This window comes from Ochotona princeps, chromosome 13, assembly GCF_030435755.1.
Source record: "Ochotona princeps isolate mOchPri1 chromosome 13, mOchPri1.hap1, whole genome shotgun sequence".
Lineage (NCBI taxonomy): Eukaryota > Metazoa > Chordata > Mammalia > Lagomorpha > Ochotonidae > Ochotona > Ochotona princeps.
The window spans coordinates 67763399-67784117 of NC_080844.1; the positions used below are offsets into that span (position 1 = coordinate 67763399).

Genomic DNA, 20719 nt, shown 5'->3' on the forward strand with positions numbered 1-20719 from the left:
CTGAAAGCTCCGCTACCGTGGGTCACCCACAGACCAGGCCTCGAGCTTCCCTTGGGCTGCACCTACCACAGCGCGTGTTCCCACCGCTGTCGGGGAGAATGTGTGTGCAGAGCCTAGCTGTCTTTCCGTCTGCCACGTGGTCTTGTGATCCTTTGGAGCTGTTACCTGTATCCATGGTTCCTCCGCTGCCTGTGTGGGCCTCCTGTTCTCGATGCTGGGGTTTCCCTAGTGGCTCCTTAGGGTCAGCATTATTGCATGTGCTACTTACTTGAGTCCCCTGCAGCAAAGGGCTAAGTCTTTCGCCTGATTTTTATTTTTTAAATAAGTGATTTTGTTGTCCTACTGTTGAGTTTGGAAAGTTCTTTATTTTTTTTCTGGATGTAATTGACTTGTTGGATATATTATTTCTAAACATTTTCTCCCAGTCTTCATCTAGTCTTTTATGCCCCGAACACTGACACTCTCAGGCCGTTTGTTCCCTTCTGCCAAGGGCCAATTCGTCTTTTTGTCTAAAGTGAGCTGTGCTTTTAGTGAGATGTCTGATGTGTATGTAGTTGATCACAGCACTTTGTATGAAGCGTTTTCTTCTAGAGTTTTTATATGGACTATTTTGCATTGAAAGCTGTGATATTTCTTGGCCCACCATCCGCAAAGGACACCTGTAAAGGGTTGAACTGAGCAATAAAGAAACCACAAACTAACTTTCAAGTAGACATTGAAATATTCAAACAATTGAAAACTTGGGATTTCATGTATAAGCTCATTAAAAAGGAAAGAACTTCACTGTGTCAGAGTTCAGCCGTTTGCATGTACATTTTCCATTTTCCAGCACCACTCTTTTGAAAATAATATCCTTTCTTTATAGAAATTCCTTTGTATCTGTGTCAACCTTTTGGCCATACGTCAGTGGGTCTGCTTTGGAAGTCTGTCTTCTGTTCATCTCTTGGCAAGTAGTTGATGATTGCTGTGGCAAAGTCTTTAAACCCGTTGTGATATCTCCAATGTTTTGTATAATTTGTAAAATATTTTGGCTATTCTAGTTCCTTTGTCTTTCCATAAATGTTAGAAGCAACAGATCCATGTTACAATAAATCCTCCTGTGATTTTTTTTTTGTCATACTGGTAGTAATTCTGCAGGTAATTTGGTAGAGAATTAAAATCTTTAAAACTGAGATTGGCAATTCATGAACATGGTATGTCTCATCAGTTATATACTCTTACACTTATTTTTCAGTGTTTTGTAATGCTTAGCAGACAGATTCTGTATATAATTGGTTAGATTTGCATCTGTGTAGGGCATTTCAGCTGAAGTCATTGTCTACCACACACAGAAATGTGATGGATTTTTTATGTAATGGCCTTACATCTGTGACAGCTTTTTGTAATCATGGGCGTTTGCTCTAAGCAGCCGTGTTCTCTCTGAAGAGGGACCATCTTGTTCTTTATTGCAGTGGGTCCCACTTCCCTGAAGGTGTTGAACAGGAAGAGTGAGAGCTGACACCCTTGCTTGCTTCTCAGTCTCGAGGGAAAAGATTTTTTTTTCCCAATTAAGTGTGATATTAGCTACAGTTTTGGGGTTTTTTTTTCCAATATGGATTTATTTTACTTGAAAGTCAGAATTGCAGAGAGAGGGAGAAATAGAGATCTTTCATCCACTGGTTCACATCCCAACTAGGCACAACAACCAAAGTTCAGTTGGCCCAAAGCTGGAACTCCATCCAGATCGACCGTGCAGGTGGCAGATCACAAGCGTGTACACCATCTGCTGCTGCAGGTGGCAGATCCCGAGCGTGTACACCGTCTGCTGCTGCAGGTGGCAGACCCCGAGCGTGTACACCGTCTGCTGCTGCAGGTGGCAGACCCCGAGCGTGTACACCGTCTGCTGCTGCAGGTGGCAGACCCCGAGCGTGTACACCGTCTGCTGCTGCAGGTGGCAGACCCCGAGCGTGTACACCGTCTGCTGCTGCAGGTGGCAGACCCCGAGCGTGTACACCGTCTGCTGCTGCAGGTGGCAGACCCCGAGCGTGTACACCGTCTGCTGCTGCTTTCCCAGGGGTGTCAGCTGGGAGCTAGATGAGAAGCAGAGCCGTCAGAACTTGTAAAGAAGTACTAGGAACTAAGCTGTGGATACTAGCTTTGCTCGTTGAGGCCTCGTAGTGTTCTCAGTGGAGTGACCCAGAAAGAGGGAGGTGTGTGCTGGCCCTTACTCGTGCTTTATGCAGCCCCTGATGCTACACTGAGCTGCAGACTCGCTGCTGCTGAGCTCTGCACTCCAGTCTCTGGCTACACGGAGCATTCTGGCCTCCTCTCCTTGCTTGTAAAGCCGCACAACGGGAGAGGCGGCCCCCACTGCCCCCTGTGCATTTACACCCTTGTTCAAGTGTTTTATGTATTATGTGTAGTGTATTTATATCAGAATTAACACTTACACTCCTGTGAAACAACCGTGTCAGCTAGGATGCCTTGCTTACGTGCGGTTCCTTTTGCCTCTAGTCTTCTAGCCTCTGGCTTCCCAGGATGCTTTTGCAGGGGTCATTCTGCCTCCCACACGCTGTGGGGCAGGTGTGTCCCATATTGGCGTACTCTTGAATTCTCTTCCCATGGCCTCAGTTCCTTGCCAGGACTGCGCCCCCCTTCCTGAATGTCTTCGTGTGGTGAGGTTCAGTGGGTTATGGCGAACACCCAGCCTCACGTGCTCACCATCCTGTGTCCTCCAGCATCGTCTGCCATCCTCCACGCCACTCCGCTGTGCCCATTCAGCTTTCTCCTCTATGGCCTGTGCCCCTGGGAACCCTGAGCATTTTCCGTCACTGCTTTTGCCTCTTTCACACTCTCCCAGAGCCATGCACTGCGTACCCTTTTCAGACTAACGTCTTTCAGTAGGCAATATGTATTGAAGGTTCCTCAGTGTCTTTGTGGCTTGATAACTCAGTTTTTAAGCATTGAATAAATTCCATTCCGTGAATGTATCCTACTTTGTTCACCTGTCAAAGGACATCTTAGTGGCTTACAGGTTGGGACAAGATGAGGTTCGAGGGCAGGTTATTGTGACAACAGCATATGTTGTATCAGTTGCACTGGCTGGATGACATGAAGTTCCGTTTTGGTCTGTAAGAAACTGCCATGCTTTGGCACTGTCAGTTTGGGATTTCAGCGACTCTGCTGGGTGTGTGTTTGTCTCGTTGCGTCTCTGTCATCCTCTGTGAGTTAACTTCCAGCTTAGCCATCGTCCATCTGGGTCCTTTGTTATCTTACTGTTGGACTTTTAGAGTTCTTTGTGTATTTTGGGTACAAATCCTTTTTTTCAGGTATGTTTTGCAAACATTTTCTCTGCAGCTTTTCTTGTAAAAAATTTTTTGAAAGGCAGAATTACAGAAAGATACAGAGAGATAATAAGATCTGAATCCACTGGTTCACTCTTGAAATGGCTTCGATGTCCAGAGCTGGAGCAGACCAACACCAGGAACTTCTTCCTGCTTGCCCAAGCATCCGGGCCACCCGCCACTGCTTTCCCAAGTGGGCACACAGCCCAAGAATCCAGGCCTCCCACTGCTGCTTTCCCAGGTGGGCGCACGGCCCAAGCATCGGGGCCACCCGCCACTGCTTTCCCAGGTGGGCACACGGCCCAAGCATCCAGGCCGTTCACCACTGCTTTCCCAGGTGGGCACACTGTTAGGAGCCATAGACTCACGGGCCTTAGACTTGGCATAATTAGTTCCTCCCCTATTTCAATATAGATGATTAGTTCCAGGAAACCCCTCCCCTTCCCCCTCCCTAGAGAAGAAGGTATATATATGAGGGGGAAAATAAAGAGCAGGAGGCACTCTTCCACCAAGTACGTGTGTCCATGTGTTTCTTGGGCCAGCAGCCAGGGGCTAGCAGCCCAGCATTCCCAGTCCACCCTCAGGGTTTGAGCGTCGTGTCCTGCAGGTGGGGACAGCACACAGCCCAAGCATCCAGGCCACCCGCCACACTGCTTTGCTGGCCATGCTAGCAGGGAGCTGGGCGGAAGTGGAGCAGCCAGCCTCAAGCAGGCTGATAGAGTTGACACTGTTGCAGCTGGCCTCTTGGCTCACTGTGTCACAGTTATAGCCCCTTCTCTGCAGCTTCTCAGAGTCGTGCTGCGCAGGGATTTTTGATAAAATACTACTTTTTTTTCATGGATTTTGTTACATATAAAAACTTCGCAAATTTAGATCTTCTTTTAAAGAGTCATAGAAATGGAATTAAAGATAAGTACCAGACAGGCTGGCATCCACACAGCAGATAAGAAGCCTCCCGGACTGTGTTCACCCCTCCTAGCCCTCTCGCCAGGCCTGGCAGGCAGCAGGTATTCAGGTAGTCTGGTTCATCTGGCTTGAGCAGGGGGGTCCTGCCGCCCGAGCTGGAGGCGTGTGTGAAGTTGGTGGCTTTGGCTTGGCCCAGCCCTGTCGGCTCCAGGCATGTGGTCTCTCTGTCCCTCTCCCCTGCTCCCCTCACGTGTCAAGCAATTAAAGAATGCTGTTAAACCTGTACACCTAGTTAATAAAAGACAAGCGTACATTGATGTACAAAATTCCAAAATTTCTGTGTAGTTTTTTCAGAACGCTTTTTGAGGTACTCTCGTATTATTTAATATTCTTCATGATTCTTCTTAATGATTTTTGCCTCTTAGATCTGAGTATATGATCCCAATTGGGGTTCATTTTTGTGAAAGTTTTTAATCTGTATCTAGATTCTTTGTGGGTTCTTTTTGTGCGTGGTTATCTAATTGAGGGCCATTTAAAGCCTTTTCTGGTCCGTAAACGGCCGAGTTGCTGTGGCGCAAACTGCACCTGTCTGGGTCTGTCCCCATCACTTCACCTGGGTTCTTTGGCCAGTTACCACCCTGTTCTCCTTGTCTTTTTCTTGCTCTAGCTTTATTATTTATTTTAGATATTAAGAAAGCCTCTTCTTGATTTGGTGTCCCAGTTGTTCTATGTTGTTGGATCTGACTTGCCTGTGTTTTGTTGAGAATTTGTGTGTCTGCGCATGGTTTCTGTCTTTCCCTGTGTGGGTATTGAAGTAATGCCGGCTTCATAAAATGCCTTGGAAAATCTTCCTGCTTCTGGCATGTGTTGATGTTGTTGTTGTTGCTTAGCAGGAGTTTGATGTAATTCACTGGTGAGATCAGCTTGGCTCTAAGTTCTTTTTTTCCCCAGAAGATCTCAAACCATGGACTCAACTCTATTGATGTGGAATATTCAGGTAGTCTGGTTCATCTCAGATACATTATGGTAGCTTATAGTTTTGGGGAAGAAAAAGTGAGTCTATTTCACTTAACTTTTTCACAGTTATTCATAGGATTGCCCTATTGTTCCCTAAATACCTATAGAGTCTGCAATGATATTCCCTTTTTTTGATTAATGTTCTTTTCTCTCCCTTACCTACTCACTCACTATGAATTCATGCATTTTATTGATCATTTTACAGAATTCATTTTTGGTCTCATAGATTTTGCCCTTTTTTCCAATTTCATTGATTTCTGCTCTTACCTGGATTTTTTTTTCCTTCTCGTCGTGTTGGGGGTTCGTCTGCTGTTCCTTCTTCACTGGGAAGCTTCGTTAGGAATTCGGACCGCCTGCTATCTAACATCAGCAGTTAGTACTGGAAATCCCCCCATAAATCCTGACTGTGTGTAACCTGTCATACAAGTTCTAAAATGCTTAATTTTCAGTTTCAACCTGCTCAGTGGGTTTTTCTTCATGTGGCCCGTGCATTGTTGAGAAGTAGCTTGTTTACTTCCGGGAGCTGGATGTTGTCTTCCCGGCGCCTCCCTGCTCCCTAGCGAGTCCCACTGCAGGCAACAATGCAACAGGTGACCTCGCTCATCTTGCATGTGTCCAGGACACGGTGCATTGCGCTGAGACACTCAGTGTCCCAAGGGTACACGTCTGTAGATGCTTGCTCAGATTCGATAGCACCCCGGGCTAGCGGTCGTGTGGTAGAATGTTCGCGTGGGACACCGGGCTAGCTGAGCCGCAGCACCCAGGCTGCCCAGTCCCCGGCCAAGCAGTGGCTGTGCTCCTGTGGCTGTGCCGCTCCCTGTGGCACTGAGTAGGTGGGGTGTGGTAAAGAAAAAGAAATGTGGCTCTATTTTGAACCTACACTGGACTTAGGGGGGTCGTAACCCGATTCCAAGTTGAATAGTGTTTGTGTGTAGGCCGTCTTGGCCGGGATCCATGCGCACATGGGAGACAGTGCACCCGCTGTTACTGAGGGTCTTTGAGATCCTGCAAGCTGCTGGCGTGGCTGGCTGGTTTGCCCTAACAGGGTGTGTATAAGCTAGTGCTATCGGTTGCCAACAGAGAGACGTGTTCAGTGTCTAATTGTGTATTTTTTTCCAGTTCTTTCAATTTTGTGTTTTTGCTTTATGAAAATTTTGAAAATACTCTGTTTTGGGCCTGATGCAGTAACACAGTGGCTAAATATTTGCCTTGTGATCACCAGGATCCCATTTGAGCACTGGTTTCTGGCTTATGTCCCAGCTGCTCTGCTTCTAATCCAGCACCCTGCTTGTGGCCTGGGAAAACAGTAGAGGACACCCCCAAGCTTCGGGACCCTGCACCCATGTGGGAGACTCGGAAGAGGCTCCTGGCTCCTGGTTTCAGATCTGCTCAGCTCCAGCTCTTGCAGCCACTTGGAGAGTGAACCAGCAGATGGGAGATCCTCTCTGTCTCTCCTCTCTGTAAATCTGCATTTCCAATAAAAATATGCATTTTTTAAAGAAATGAAAAGACTGTTGCCACACACTTGTCTTTGGGGGTCTGGGCTTTCGCTGCCTGACACTGCTCATTACCCTTGAGAAGGTGTTTTTGTACGGAGTCCGTGACCTAACATCTTGGTATTCACATCTGCTTAGGGTATCTTGTTTAGGCCTTTACTTTTCGTTTACCTGTAGAGCTGTTATATGAAGTAAATTTGCTTTAGACAGAACATTCTTGGATTATTTTTTAGTTTACACTCTTTTCAATGATGTGCCTAGGCAAGTTGCAGTTAATATTATTAATTAGATTTAAGTGTAAAGTTGTGTCGCTGGTTTTCCAATGCCCCTTCTGTTCGTTGCTGCTCTGTGTCCCTTCCTTCCTGGAGCCCTGTCGCTCGTCTTCATTGATGTGCTGTTTTCATTGATGTATCTGTTTGTCTGCCGGCCACTCTGGCGACGACAATACTTAACATGCTTTTCGAGCTAGGCAGAGTCTGTACTTTACGATTTCAGGTGCGGTAGGAAAGCCTTACCACCATCTAGATGCTTCTCTAGGTTAGGACACCATGCATTTACATGAAGCAGGACGATCTGTGATCCCTAGCTGCTTCATTGATTAGCCCCTTCCTTCCCTGTGCTGGTGACGGTCCGCAAGGCCTTTGCTCCTGTGTCCTCACAATCCTGTCTTCTCACGACGAATCATCTCCATCTGACATTTTCTTCCAAAATGCCTTTCTCTTTGCCTCCTTCTGGAAGAGTTTCCTTTGATGGGTACAGAATGTTGGGTTTCAGGAAGTCAGTGCCCACTTCCTCCTGTCCTGGACTTGCGGCCCAGCCCACTTTCCCCCGCGGGGGTGTCTTGCTTCTCTCTGCTGGCTCTGGGGGTGTCCTGCTTCTCTCTGCTGGCTCTGGGGGTGTCCTGCTTCTCTGCTGGCTCTGGGGGTGTCCTGCTTCTCTGCTGGCTCTGGGGGTGTCCGGCTTCTCTGCTGGCTCTGGGGGTGTCCGGCTTCTCTGCTGGCTCTGGGGGTGTCCGGCTTCTCTGCTGGCTCTGGGGGTGTCCTGCTTCTCTGCTGGCTCTGGGGGTGTCCTTCTCTCTGCTGGCTCTGGCTCTGGGGGTGTCCTTCTCTGCTGGCTCTGGCTCTGGGGGTGTCCTTCTCTGCTGGCTCTGGGGGTGTCCTTCTCTCTGCTGGCTCTGGCTCTGGGGGTGTCCGGCTTCTCTCTGCTGGCTCTGGGGGTGTCCTGCTTCTCTGCTGGCTCTGGGGGTGTCCGGCTTCTCTCTGCTGGCTCTGGGGGTGTCCTGCTTCTCTGCTGGCTCTGGCTCCCCCCTTTGTTTCCAGCTCTCAGCAGGTGGAGAGTCCTGGTGTGAATTCCTCTGAAGTTTGCTGGGTTTTTGAATCTGTAGGTGTGTATCTTTTGCCAAATCTGGAAAAATGTTGGCACCTGTTAACCTCTTTGTGCACCCCGCACTGCTCATCATCTCCTCAGGGACGTCCAGCGGTGGGAACAGCAGAGCTTCTGTCTCTCATGCATCCCCAGGGTTCTTTCGAGGGCTTTTTTTAATACTTTTTTTTTTAACCTGTATTACCATTGGCTAATTTCTCTTCATTTTCATTGATTCTTTCCCCTACTATCTCTGCAAACTGCATTCCTCAGTTTTGGCCACTTACATTACATCCTGGAGTTTCTGCTTAGCTGTTGTTTCCAGTTTTAATTTTGTAACTGGGCATTTGCTTCAGGAGTGCTTGCAGCATAGCCTTCCTTCCAAGGTGTTCTCAGGTGACTACAGGTTCTCTTGTCCCAGCTGTGTGTGTGTGGAAGCTCTCTTTTGGGTGACCATTCTGGATTGTGTGTTAATCACCTTGATGGTGACGTGGCACAGAGTCCTGTATAAATCCTGTAGATTGTGCTGGAGTCACGCTTCTGGAGCTGGTTAGCTGGGTGCCTTTAACCCGTAAGACCCCAGCCAGTGGGTGCTGATGTCAGCGCCTGTCCTGGGTGCATTTAACCCGTAAGGCCCCAGCCAGTGGGTACTGATGTCAGCACCTGTCCTGGGTGCATTTAACCTGTAAGGTTCCAGCCAGTGGGCTCCGATGTCAGCGCCTGCCCTGTTTGCAAGGGCCTTGCAGTCCTGTCAGATCTGCCCTGCAGTGCCTGACGCAGCAGCCAGTTTGGGAGCTGGCAGAGCCGACCCCAGCCTCAGTGGTTCACAGCCTTGGCCCAGGGTCAGATGTGTGAGAGGAGGCTCCCTGGATGAGCTGCGCCAGGGTCCCTCTCACAGCTCTTTGCTCTGTGATCTCCCTGGCAGCCGCGGTCCTTGGGGAGCCCATTGCAGGCTCGTGAGGGGAAGCTGGCGGTCTCTTGCTGTGCTGTGCCTCATGCTCCCAGTCAACGGGCCTGGCCACGGGCCTAGCACTGGAAGAGAAAGACCAGAGGCTCAAGCAGTTCCAGCTACATCTTGCAGCCACACTCTTTCTGAGCGCTTTGGCCTCCTGAGGACCCCATCGCCACCTCAGCCTGCCCCTAGGGAGGGGCTGAAGTGCAGCAGTTCACGGACGATCCCCAAAATGGGTGCTTCCCCGCCCCTCACAGCATGGGAGACACCGGCCTCGAGCCCCCAGGGTGTTGCCTGGGGCCCAGCCAAGCAGGAGTGCCAGAGCCTGGGCTACTGGAGGACAATCCTCCACCTCGGGAGCTCACAGCCCTCAGCAAAGGTCATGGTCAGGAAGCAGCCAGGAAGCAGGGGAGGCATCGCCCAGGGTGTGAGTCCCAGACCTGGTGTGAGGTCCCTGGCGGTGCTCGGAGCCGGGCTGCACTCTACGAGCAGGGCACGAGTGCTGAGGCGGCTGTTAGGATGTTGGTCACAGAGAGGAGCGGCACAGAGCCCGGCCGGCCCTGCCTGGCTCCTCCTGCCGGGTCCTGGCGTTGCGCCATGCCCCTCCCACAGACATCAGTGAAGGTGGCCCAGGCCTCCTCGAGTCCCTCCCGTGGTTTCACATTCAAAAAGCTTGTATGAAACCCTGACGTCATGACGCAGGCAGCTGCTCCGTGGCCTGCGGCGGCTGGCTCCCTCAAGGCAGAAGGGAAGCTGCCATCTCCACGTGACACGGTCACAAGTGGGTGCTTACGTGGCCACCTTGGCAGAGTAGAATCAGCCGCATCCTTCAGGCACGGGGGCACCAACAGAGCCCGCCTGCACCCGCACCGCAGGACACGCTTACCGTACGCAGGCCCCAGAATAGGCAGAGAGGATGAGTGTGGAGAGAAGACAGGAGGAGGGGGCACAGAGGGACAGACATTCAGAACGGGGCCCCCAGAGGCTGTTTCTCCCAGCGGGAACCAGCTTACTCTCTGCGAGGGCCCAAGGCTGGGGAGGGAGTTTCGGTGACTGTCCTTCAGGCCACCTGAAATGACTGGACTCCAGCGGTCACGTCACTTCCACAGCCACGTGAACTCTTGTGAGCCGACCTCCCCCTGGATTAGATGGTGCTTCACGGGGAGCCAGGAACAACTCCTCAGAAGTGTGTGCAGCACGCCGGCCCACTGTGCAGAGGCCAAAGGTCACAGCGGGTGTCCCAGAGCTGCCAAGAGAAAGCAGCGCCTGCTCCCCGCAGGGCGGAGGCCCAGCTGCGCTTGATGGCAATACTGCACTTTGAGGCTTCTCCCACTCACCTGCCTGAGAACGCACACCCCAAGACACCCTGGGCCTTGTTGTGCAGCGTGTTCACACTGAGGAAGAGGGGCCTGCACTTGGCAGTCACGGTCAGGGCCAGCCCAGAGGACAGCTCAGGAATGGCGCCATTGTTGCCCAGAGCTGCTCCAGGCTCCAGTTGGATCTGTGTTGCTTCATTTCCCTTGGCGGCCTCGGTGAGGTCCCAGGCTGGCATCCCAGATGGCCGGGAGCCTCCCCGCCCTGGGCCATAGCGCCATCTCCCCACAGAAGATGGGAGGTCGACCCTGTCACCTGCCATGCGAGCAGCACTTATTGTTTCTCTTCCAAGACAGCTCGTCCCAGAACCTCCTGTCCTCCCAGTGGACACCGGGCTGCCTGGCTCGGCTTTGCTTTTCCCAGTCAGGCCGGGCAGCGGCGGCGGCGGTGGCGGCAGCAATGCCGATTCGCGGCGCGGCCCTGTTCCGAAGCAGTGTGTATAAGCAGTGTGTGTGCCCACCGAAGTCCCCGCAGCAATCCACGCTGACACAACTGTGCGTGCTAATGAACCCAGAGCTGTTAATGTGGTTTCTTCAGTTAAATTGATTCATGAATTTTGAAGAGAACATTATCTAATGAATTTTCTTTGAATAGAAAGCAATTAAAAGGACAAATCAGTCTGATTAACCCCAAAGTCACCCTCCTGCCACAAATGGTGTACAGTTTGAAATTATATCATAAAAAAGTGGAACACACTTGCTGTCTCCTCGCCCTCTGCTAATCCGTGTAAATTAATGAACAACAAAGTTAATTTCTTTGATGACCCTTTCTAGTATCACCTGGATTATGCTGATGTTTAATTTGCTTAATGTTATAATAAAGACTAAACAGATTTTTTTTTCCCACAGCGAAGTGATTATCACTGCCTTTGGTTTAAGAAGGGATTTTTCTTCTCTAACACGCGTGGAAGGGTGTTTCCTTTAGGAGCCCAATCGCACTTTGCCAGCCTGGCACAAGTGTGATTAGTGCTCTGTGGGCACCGAGCACGGCTCCTGCCTGGGGGCCCTGTCCTCTGCTGCCAGGGAGAAGCGCTGGCCCCAGGGGCGCCCGAGCAGGGACGGGACACAGGCCGCGCCTCCGAGTCCGCAGCCCCTCACAGGCGTGGGCCAGCCCGCACACCTGCATCTCCCTGCTGCAGACTGCACACCCAGGAAGCAGCTCTAAAACCTGGAAGAAGGAAGAAGAGTCAAAGGGGCCATGGACGAAACTGTCGTGCGCCCTCCCGGGGTGCAGAGCGGCCCAGTCGCTGAATGTGAGAATGAAAGTTATTGTTTATGCACAGCCCTGATCACTAAAGACTCCTTCAGCGGGGCCACCCCACCCCCACACGCTGTGGCATCTGACATTCCTAGCAGTTGCTGTGGCTGGGGCTATGGGGGGCTTGGTCCTTCTCACCACTGAACATGGACGGCCAGCATGGTAGCATAGCCGGGGCTGTGGCTGCCCCTCTCCTGTGTCCCAGCTGAAGCTGGAAATGAGTGAGCAGGACAAAGGTTCCCCAGGAGGTGGATGGACGAGGACTTCCATGCTCAGGAATTGCTCCATGTGCTAGGGCAAGTCCGTCCCATGTAGTCCTGCATGGAACGCGGGCAAGATGAAGGCCGGTGCCCGCTGCAGCTGCAGGTCGGGACAGCCTCAGGCCTGCCTGCCCTGTGCCTGCTCACACTCCTGTCGCTGGTGGTCACGTGGTGGCTCAGAGCGTGCCGAGGCTGTGTTTTAGCTGAGTGTAACACCTCTGTTTGTGTTCTTGCGTCTTCTGTTTGGGGGTTGACAGCTGTATTTACACCAGGCTGTTAGAGCTGTTTGTCCAAGTAAGCTCCCGTGCCTTTTCCCTTTCAGACTCATTCACCAGCCGGGTGTTGTGGAAGCTGCTGAAGGATGTGAAATTTGGAGAAGTGGTTTCTTACCAGCAATTAGCAGCCCTGGCGGGCAACCCCAAGGCTGCCCGGGCCGTGGGAGGAGCCATGAGGAACAACCCCGTAAGTCCCTTTGCCCTCTCCCGTGGGCCAACTGTCCATGGAAGCAGGTCCTGGACTAGCCTGGGCTGTTGGGAACAGAAGGCCTCCATCCTGACCAGCGACACCCCTCCTGGTGACAACCCTGGGGCCCCTTGTCATCTCAAGGAGGAAGGCTGCAGACGAGCAGGGTGGCGGGCGGGAGGACTCTCTCCATGCGCTCACTCCCTGTCAGGCATGGGAGCGAGCAGAAGAGACCCCGGGCCACCTCAGGATGATGCTCACACTGTAGGGAGTATGAGCTGCGTCCAGCCGGGGCTCCCTGGGCCCCGGGGACCAAGAGCTGCCATGTGAGCAACACCTCTCAGCATGGGATGGCTGGCACCTTCAGGACTTGTAGCACTGGGGATGGCTCCTGCCCTGGAACCCCTGTGTCCTTGCCACTGCCGTGTGTCCATACCCCAGGCCGCAAGGAGCCGTGGCCATGACACCCAGAGGCTGGCTGGGCCACCTCCAAGAGGGAAGGGGGCTGTGCCCTAAGTTGCCAGGAGCACATTGGGCACCCACATTCCAGTCATGCTGAGCTGACCATTACCATCCAGTGGGAGTAAACAAGTTGCAGGTGCATATGATACGTGCCTGACTAAGCTGTGTGCATGCGGGTTCATCCGTAAAGTCTGGAAGGCACCCCAGATGTTCTCCTTGTCATGAGTCCTTTGGGGCTGGTGAGCTACCGTGTTAGTAATGGCTTCCCCCCAAGCTCTAGGCAAGTCTGGAATGTGGTAGAAGAATGGCGCTCCATCACGGAGGACGTGAAGGATCATCAAGTCATCACAGAAAATGACTAAATCAAGTGGACCCCACTCTTTGAAAAATTGTGTGGCTTCTCAGTGTATTTGCTGAATGGTTTTCATCCTGGCTCGTGGGAGGGCCAGGGCTTTTCTCAGGGCCCAGCCCGAGGACTCGCGCGAGAGGCCACCAGCCCGGACTGCATGCTGGGCCCGTGCTCTTTAGAAAATGTCTTGTTTAGCCTCCCCAGGAAGACAGAGCTGCAGGAGCGTCAGTGGAGTCTCTCAGACGCGGGAAGCTTGGCACTGGCGTTCTGGTGCCAGCCAGCTCCCTCATGGGGGCGCGTGGCCTTCACAGCAGGCTCAGCGTCACCCCTGCCCGACCGTGCCAGGTGCCAGGTGCCAGGAGCCGGCTTTCTCCAGAATCCGGGCAGCCTGGTCAGCAGGGCCAAGGTGTGAAACAGAAAACTGCCCACGCACCCCTCGCCGCTGCCCACGCACCGCTCGCCGCTGCCCACGCACCCCTCACCGCTGACCACGCACCCCTCGCCTCATCCTCAGACAATTCGCTAAACGAGGTTCAAAGGCAATCGATTGGCCGAGAGCGTTCCCCACCTTTTTCTAAACAGGCGCATTCCCGGGGAGTTAGTTTATTCACAGATCGCCCTGAGCGCTAATGACCCCCCAGCCTTGTTCTGCCAGTCACCCGGATGGCTGTTGATAAAGACTTAGCCTGGCGTTAGTGTCAGGGTTGTCAGTGGAACTGAACCATTTGACCAGAAGAAGAAAACGCACAGGGAGCTATTGATTACAGCTCCTCAGTGTCATTTGTTCACCAGGATTTAGGTATTGATGAGGCTGCGAGTGAACACAAGCGCCTTCCCTGCGGGCCGCTACCCAGAAGAACAAAGGCAAAGTTGGAAAAAATGTTCCGCCAGTCCCGGAATCAGAGGATTCCGCCATTGATTGCAAGGCCCCTTCATGTTATTTTGTTAGAAACAAATCTGTGGGTTTGCAATTTTTGTAGCGTTGGAGACGGGGCCTGGTAAGTGATGGCTGTGTGTATCGGATGGATTGGATTTCACAGCATGAAAATTTCAATGCACCTGTGATATGAGCTTCTTGGTTATTGATAAAAATTGCATTTTATGCAGCTGGGGCTTTAAAGAATTGGGCGAGGGCCACCCCAGCCTTTGAAGGTGTCCCTAAGGTCCCGATGACTTAGCAAACCTCAGCCTAGGGGTCAGAAACATGATACCATTAGCACACATGGGCACAGCATCCCCTGTTTTGTTTTTAAGAGTTGTTTATTTGAAGAGCAGACTGGCAGAGGAGAGACACCGGGAGAGCTCTCATCTGCAGACTGACTTTCCAGCCAGGCCTGGGCAGGTGGGAGCTAGCAGCCGCATCTCCGTCCTCCACAGGCGTGGCGGGACCCAGGAGCTCGGGCCATCTCCTGTGCCGTCCCAGGGAGCACCCGCACGCGGCTGGATTGGCAGCGGAGCAGCAGGGACTGAGAGTGGGGCTTCCACAGCGCGTGCTGGCGTGGCAGGCAGCAGCTGAACGTGGCTACACGCTACAGCGCTAGCCCTGTCCTGTTTTATAGTGAAAGTCCCATGGATCCAGTCAGGTAATGGCTGGACATGTTGTGGTGTGACTTATTCCATGGACTCAGTACCCACTTCTCACAGGACATAAAAAGTTGGTCAAGAAAGAGGCGTCGATGCAATCATGGGGGGATCCCAGAGGCTGGCCATGAAACCCTCTGTGAGGTTGGGAAACAGAGATGCTGCCGGTGTGTTTGAGGTCCGGGCTGAGTGAAACTGACTTCACTGTGGGTCGGAAGTGTAGACCGAGTGGCACCTACTGCTGAAGGCAGTGTTGTTCTTGATCAAAATCATCCATGGGGAACCATTTCCTGCCTGATCCCTCCTGTCACTCCTTGCTAGGAGACCCAGGTGGTACCCTGAGCAGGATGTGGCAGAGCAGTCACTCTTCTGTCATCCAGTCTGGGCCGTTGCTGTGAGCTCCCAGTCCCCAGAGCCCTCAGGCTAAACCCACACGTTGCTATGGCAACCCAAAGTCCTGGTCCAGCCGGCCTGGCTTTAGAAGTGAGGCAGGCCAGGGCCCGGCGGCATGGCCTAGCGGCTAAAGTCCTCGCCTTGAAAGCCCCGGGATCCCATATGGGCGCCGGTTCTAATCCCGGCAGCTCCACTTCCCATCCAGCTCCCTGCTTGTGGCCTGGGAAAGCAGTCAAGGACGGCCCAATGCTTTGGGTCTCCACCTGCGTAGGAGACCCGGAGGAAGTTCCAGGTTCCCGGATTCGGATCGGCACGCACCGGCCCATTGCGGCTCACTTGGGGAGTGAATCATCGGACGGAAGATCTTCCTCTCTGTCTCTCCTCCTCTGTGTATATCTGGCTGTAATAAAATGAATAAATCTTTTAAAAAAGAAAAAAAAGAAGTGAGGGAGGCCAGCCTGCGTGCACCAGGTTTCCCATGACCCTCGAGGGCCCCTCTTTGCAAGAGGCAGGCAGGGAACCTTCAGACAGTGGCTGGAAATCTGTTGGGACGCCATCGTGCCTATCATTATGTATAATGATGCTTTACAAAGTTCCTGCAAAGATGAGTTCATTAAAAGCAGGAGTTGTGGTATAAAATGTCACCAGTGCCCTCGATTTTGGGGGCTCAAAAATGCTTTTCAGAATATGTGCGTAATGCTTATTCAGAAAACAACGCATGGGCCTGACGGCACCTGCTGACAGCCACGTGAGCTTGGCAAGAGGCTTCCATGATGTGAGGCCGAGCCCTGGCCTGGCACTGGGTAGGATTCCTTAGGCTGGGAGGTGAGAAGCAGGTTCCCTGTCCACTCAGTACACCACTCCGCTGACCCTACTGAATGCCATTGCCAAGAGTGGGTGAGAATCACCCTGGACCATGGCTGAGCCCATTGTGGGCACACCTGACAGGCCAGGACTGGCCTGCCCAGGAGGGGGGCTGACCACATTGAGGCCTTTGGCTGTTGAAAGGGCAGGAATTTTGGACGAGGAGGCAATGTGCCCAACACCCGGTGCTCAGGATTCTGGAACAGTGCCAGCCCCGCAGGAACACAGGCAGGGTACTGGTTCTCAAGCCGCACGTACCCAGAGGTCAGAGGAGGGATGCGTGGCCTGTCTGGATCCGGGCAGTGAATACCCAGGCTTGGGTGAAGCAGACACTGCAGGTGCGACTCATGGAAAACAGAATGTGAAGTGTGCTCTGTAGCAAGGTGGCTGGCGTTGCAGCACAGCCAGTAAGACTGCGACCTGCAATACCAGCGTTGGTTCATGTCCCAGATGCTAGGCGTCCAGTCCAGCTTCCTAAAGGCTTGGGGAAAGCCACGAAGATGGCCCACGTGTGTGGGCTCCTGCCACCCGCATGGGAGACCCAGGTGAAGCTCCACCCGGGCGGTCACGGCCACTTGGGCAGACCCAGCAGATGGAGGACCTTGGTGTGTGCCTCTCCTTCGCCGTAAGTGTGACTTTTCAAATAGATTAACAAAAAATGAGCACTTCAACAACCGAAAGGAACTTTTTTCACTGAATCTTCCTGTGGACTTTTTGGAATGTCGTCATAGTAACAAAAGATGGAGCCGAGTCCCAAGAAAGCCTTCTGTGGAAACAGGATGCACGTGTCAGCTGGCTGGCTCCCGAACTGGTCATGCAGGGTCTCCTCGGAAGCCCCCCACGCCAACTTTACTGCTGACTTTTGTGAGGTTATCAATTACTCCTTGAATGAAATTGAGTTTTTATCAATGGGGTTCCCTGGAAAAGGTCCCGGTCCCACTCAGGGAGATGCATCCCTCCACCAGCCCTGGTAAGACTCCCCCCAAAGACTCCGACTTGGGGTGGGGGTGATACAGAGCCAGGCTGCCTGCCGGGCACAGCCCATGCCTGACGGGCATCCGACTTGTCATGGTTGGAGCCTTCCGCGTGACCCCAGGCTGCTCCCTGGGCAGGACCGGACTGATAGTCACCACCTCTCTCCTGCAGGTGCCCATCCTGATCCCATGCCACAGGGTAGTCTGCAGCAGCGGAGCCGTGGGCAACTACGGAGGAGGAGTAGCTGTGAAGGAGTGGCTTCTGGCCCATGAAGGGAAGCTGCCCCGTGGGGAGCGTGCCAGCACAGCCAAGCCCCAGCAAGGAGTGGCCAGCAGCACCACCGACTGCTAGGAGGCAAGCTGAGACTGAGAGTGTGCGGCCAGCATGAGCGTGGACGTGGCACATGCAGGCGGTGCTGCATGGGCGGGGCGTGTGTGGTGGTAGCCCCGCATTAAAGGAGTTAGTGTGTTCTGGGGAGCACTGCAGGTCTGCCCTCGCTTGTTCTTGCATCGTGCAGCTGAGGGAGCTTGACAAACCCGGCTGCTGTGCGTGTCACTTGCCCTATGTCCTCATGCCTCATTCCTGATATCTGTTAGAGCAGGGACAAGCAGTAAGGATGGCCTAGCAGGCACTGGCCACTGCCCGGGAAAGGGACACATGTAGACCACAGCTGCAGCACTCAGCCGCCACCCACAGCCACAAAGCCTGGGGTGCTGGCTCAGACTACCACCCAGAGCCACAAAACCCAGGGTGCTGGCTCGGGCCACCACCCAGAGCCACAAAGCCTGGGGTGCTGGCTCGGGCCACCCCACAGAAAAGCCAGTGCAAGGCACATCCCCTGCAAGCTGCATGGACCCCAGACAGTGGCTGACGCCCCAGCGGGATTTGGAGTGGTGAGCGCTGTTGACCAGACCTGGCTGAGTGACCCCTCTCGCAGAGCTGCTGTCTCAGGCAGATCCCGGCCCCTCTGTGTGTCAGTTTAGCAGCCTTGGGGCAGATGGTGGAAAGCGAGAGACGCAGGTCACCGGTAACCCGCTGTTGACTGGAGATCAGAGATCCCTGCCCCCACAGCCTGACACATCCCTGGCCCCTCATGCTTGTGGCCTTGCGGGTAACTACTGCAAAGCAGAAGGCACATGGGCAGCTGCAGGTGTGGGGCAGCATGGTAGCACGTGACGGGGGGCTGGAAGCATAACATCCTGAAAGGGCCCCATGACCATGTGGGCCGTGGCACCACGCAGGTCTGGTGTGTCCCCAGGGAGCTCGGTGAGACCACAGCACCCACCGGACAGTATGCATGGCAAGGGTTGTTCTTCATATCACACTGAACTGTTCACCCACACTGGAGCAGGCTGCTGACTTTCCTCCGGCCGCTGGTGATGTGTTCTCATTCTGCACAGGCCGGGACAGCCAGGGTTCTCCCCTGAATGCTCTGGGAGTGTTATCTGACATGGCTCGTGTGTAGTCCTACCCACCAGGTGGGTCATGCCCCCTGGAGCCCTGTGCACACTACCTGCCCCCGTCTGGCCATCTCCTGACCCTCCTCAGCATGAGAGCCCAGGGGACACCACTGTTGGTGGCATGGGCCAGAGGAGCCTGCACGGTGTTGGCACAGGTGTGCCAGTCATCTGCCCTGGAAGCAGGTGTCCCCAGCTGTTCCCCAGGAGCTGGCGCAGCATCTTCCTAGGCCAGGTCTGCACTCTATCCAGTGCTTCCCAACAGAGGGCGCTGTGGCTGTGCCGTGTGCTCCTGGGAGACAACAGGGGGGAGGCCTGTGCTGGCTGGGCATCAGCTTCCCACAGACTATTCCCTGGGCCTGTGTGCAGTTGGAGTCTTCTATGTGAGCCCCATGTTGCCCAGCAGGGTCCGACTCTGAGATGGACCTGAGCCATGCACCAGCAAAGACTGAATCTCTGGCACCGTCCAGGTCAGGCCCCTGCAGCCGGGAGCCCTGCCCCGTCACCACTGTGGGCACCCAGGAGCTTTGTGGCACCTGGACCACACATGGGCTGCTTTGGGCCAGGCCCTTGGAGCAGCCCCATTGTCGGCTGCCCCAGGTTGCTGCGGACACAGACAGCAGCAGGGCCCTCCTGCCCAGCATGACCGTGTCCACTGCACAGACAAGCTGCACAGAGACCCACATGAAACATCAGCTCAGGTCGCCCGGAGCCGCCCCGCTCCAGACCGCGATGCAGCTGGTGGAAAGGAACAGGGAGAAGAGAGGCCCAAAGAAGTAGGACAGTATTGTCCAGATACGAAGGAACAAGGAAGCTGTGCTCTTCGGGCTTGGCCCCAGGCCCTCCTCACCCACCGGGGTCCCCGTCCAACGTCAAGGCCCTTTGAAGGCCGACATGGAGAGCCTTGACTAGGTACTGCTCTGTTCTATACTGAGGGCAGGCTCGGCGGCGTCTGTTAGGAGTCACGCGTAGGGCAGACAGGAACTGTGCAGGACCAAACTTGGAGCTGGAGAAGCCACAGCCCCCCTCCCTCACCCCAGCTGGGAATCAGGGCCCAGATACTGGGTGTGGAGAGGGACCCTGGTGTTCTGTGGTCCCCCATGCATGCATCACAGGCGGCAAAGGCTGCAACAGCAGCGCTGTGTTCCGTGGTCCCGGATGCATGCGTCGCAGGGCCTGCAGCAGCGCTGTGTTCCGTGGTCCCGGATGCATGCGTCACAGGGCCTGCAGCAGCGCTGTGTTCCGTGGTCCCGGATGCATGCGTCGCAGGGCCTGCAGCAGCGCTGTGTTCCGTGGTCCCGGATGCGTGCGTCGCAGGGCCTGCAGCAGCGCTGTGTTCCGTGGTCCCGGATGCGTGCGTCGCAGGCAGGAGGGACTCCAGAGGCAGATGTTGCAGCAGCCCTGGCCCTCAGCTCGCTGGGAGCCCCCACTCATGCTTTCTCACCAGGCACGCATGGCTTACAGAACAATCCTGGTGGCTGGACCTCAAGCCACCACTACACATTGAGTTTCTCTCATCCATTTCCTTCCTGGTGTCTGCCCTCTGTGTGCCACGTGGGTGCATGCCAGAGTGATGTGTTCACCTCCTGTTTGAGGACACTGGTGTCCCCCAGGGCTTTGTTCCTATGGAACTGCAGGGTAAGAACCCTTTGTGGGCCCAGCGCAATGGCTCCATGGCTGTATCCTCACCTTGCAAGTACAGGATCCCAGCTGCTCCACTTCCCATCCAGCTCCCTGCTTGTGGCCTGGGAAAGCAGTCAAGGACAGCCCAGAGCCTTGGGACCCTGCACCGGAAAGAGATCCAGGAGAAGCTCTGGCTTCTGGCTTGAGATCGGCTCAACTCCAGCCGTTGTGGCCATTGAGGGAGTGAACCAGCAGATGGGAGCACTTGCTCGCTCATGCTCTTTCTCTCTCTCTCTCTTTCTCTCTCTCTCTCTCTCTCTCCTCTCTGTAAATCTGATCTGCCTTTTCAGTAAAAAATGAACAAATCTTAAAAAACAATCCAAGCTTGTGCACCCAGCTTGCTGGACAGTCTCAGTGGCCTGGGAAGCTCTGGGTCCCCGAGGGGTCACATCCAGGGCAGAGAGCTCCCTGCAGGGCTCTGCAGACCTGCAAGGACAGGATGCCACTGTGGGCCAGGCTATTTCTCCCTGCCTGTGTCTCACTGGCCACGTGTCCCCGTGGTGGTGACCACAGACTGTGCAGCTCAGCCCTCGCCACCCCGAGAAG

General features: G+C 54.0%; 1 protein-coding gene across 1 annotated transcript in view; it reads left to right on the forward strand.

The window, feature by feature from the left end:
- MGMT (O-6-methylguanine-DNA methyltransferase) overlaps positions 1 to 17510 on the forward strand; it is a 216326-nt gene extending 198816 nt beyond the window's left edge. Inside the window, exons 4-5 of the mRNA XM_004580178.2 lie at positions 12270 to 12409; positions 17205 to 17510. Of these exons, the coding sequence (XP_004580235.2) occupies positions 12270 to 12409; positions 17205 to 17384 (320 nt within the window). The 3' untranslated portion in view covers positions 17385 to 17510. The remainder of the gene's footprint in view (positions 1 to 12269; positions 12410 to 17204) is intronic.
- Positions 17511 to 20719: the final 3209 nt, after the last annotated feature.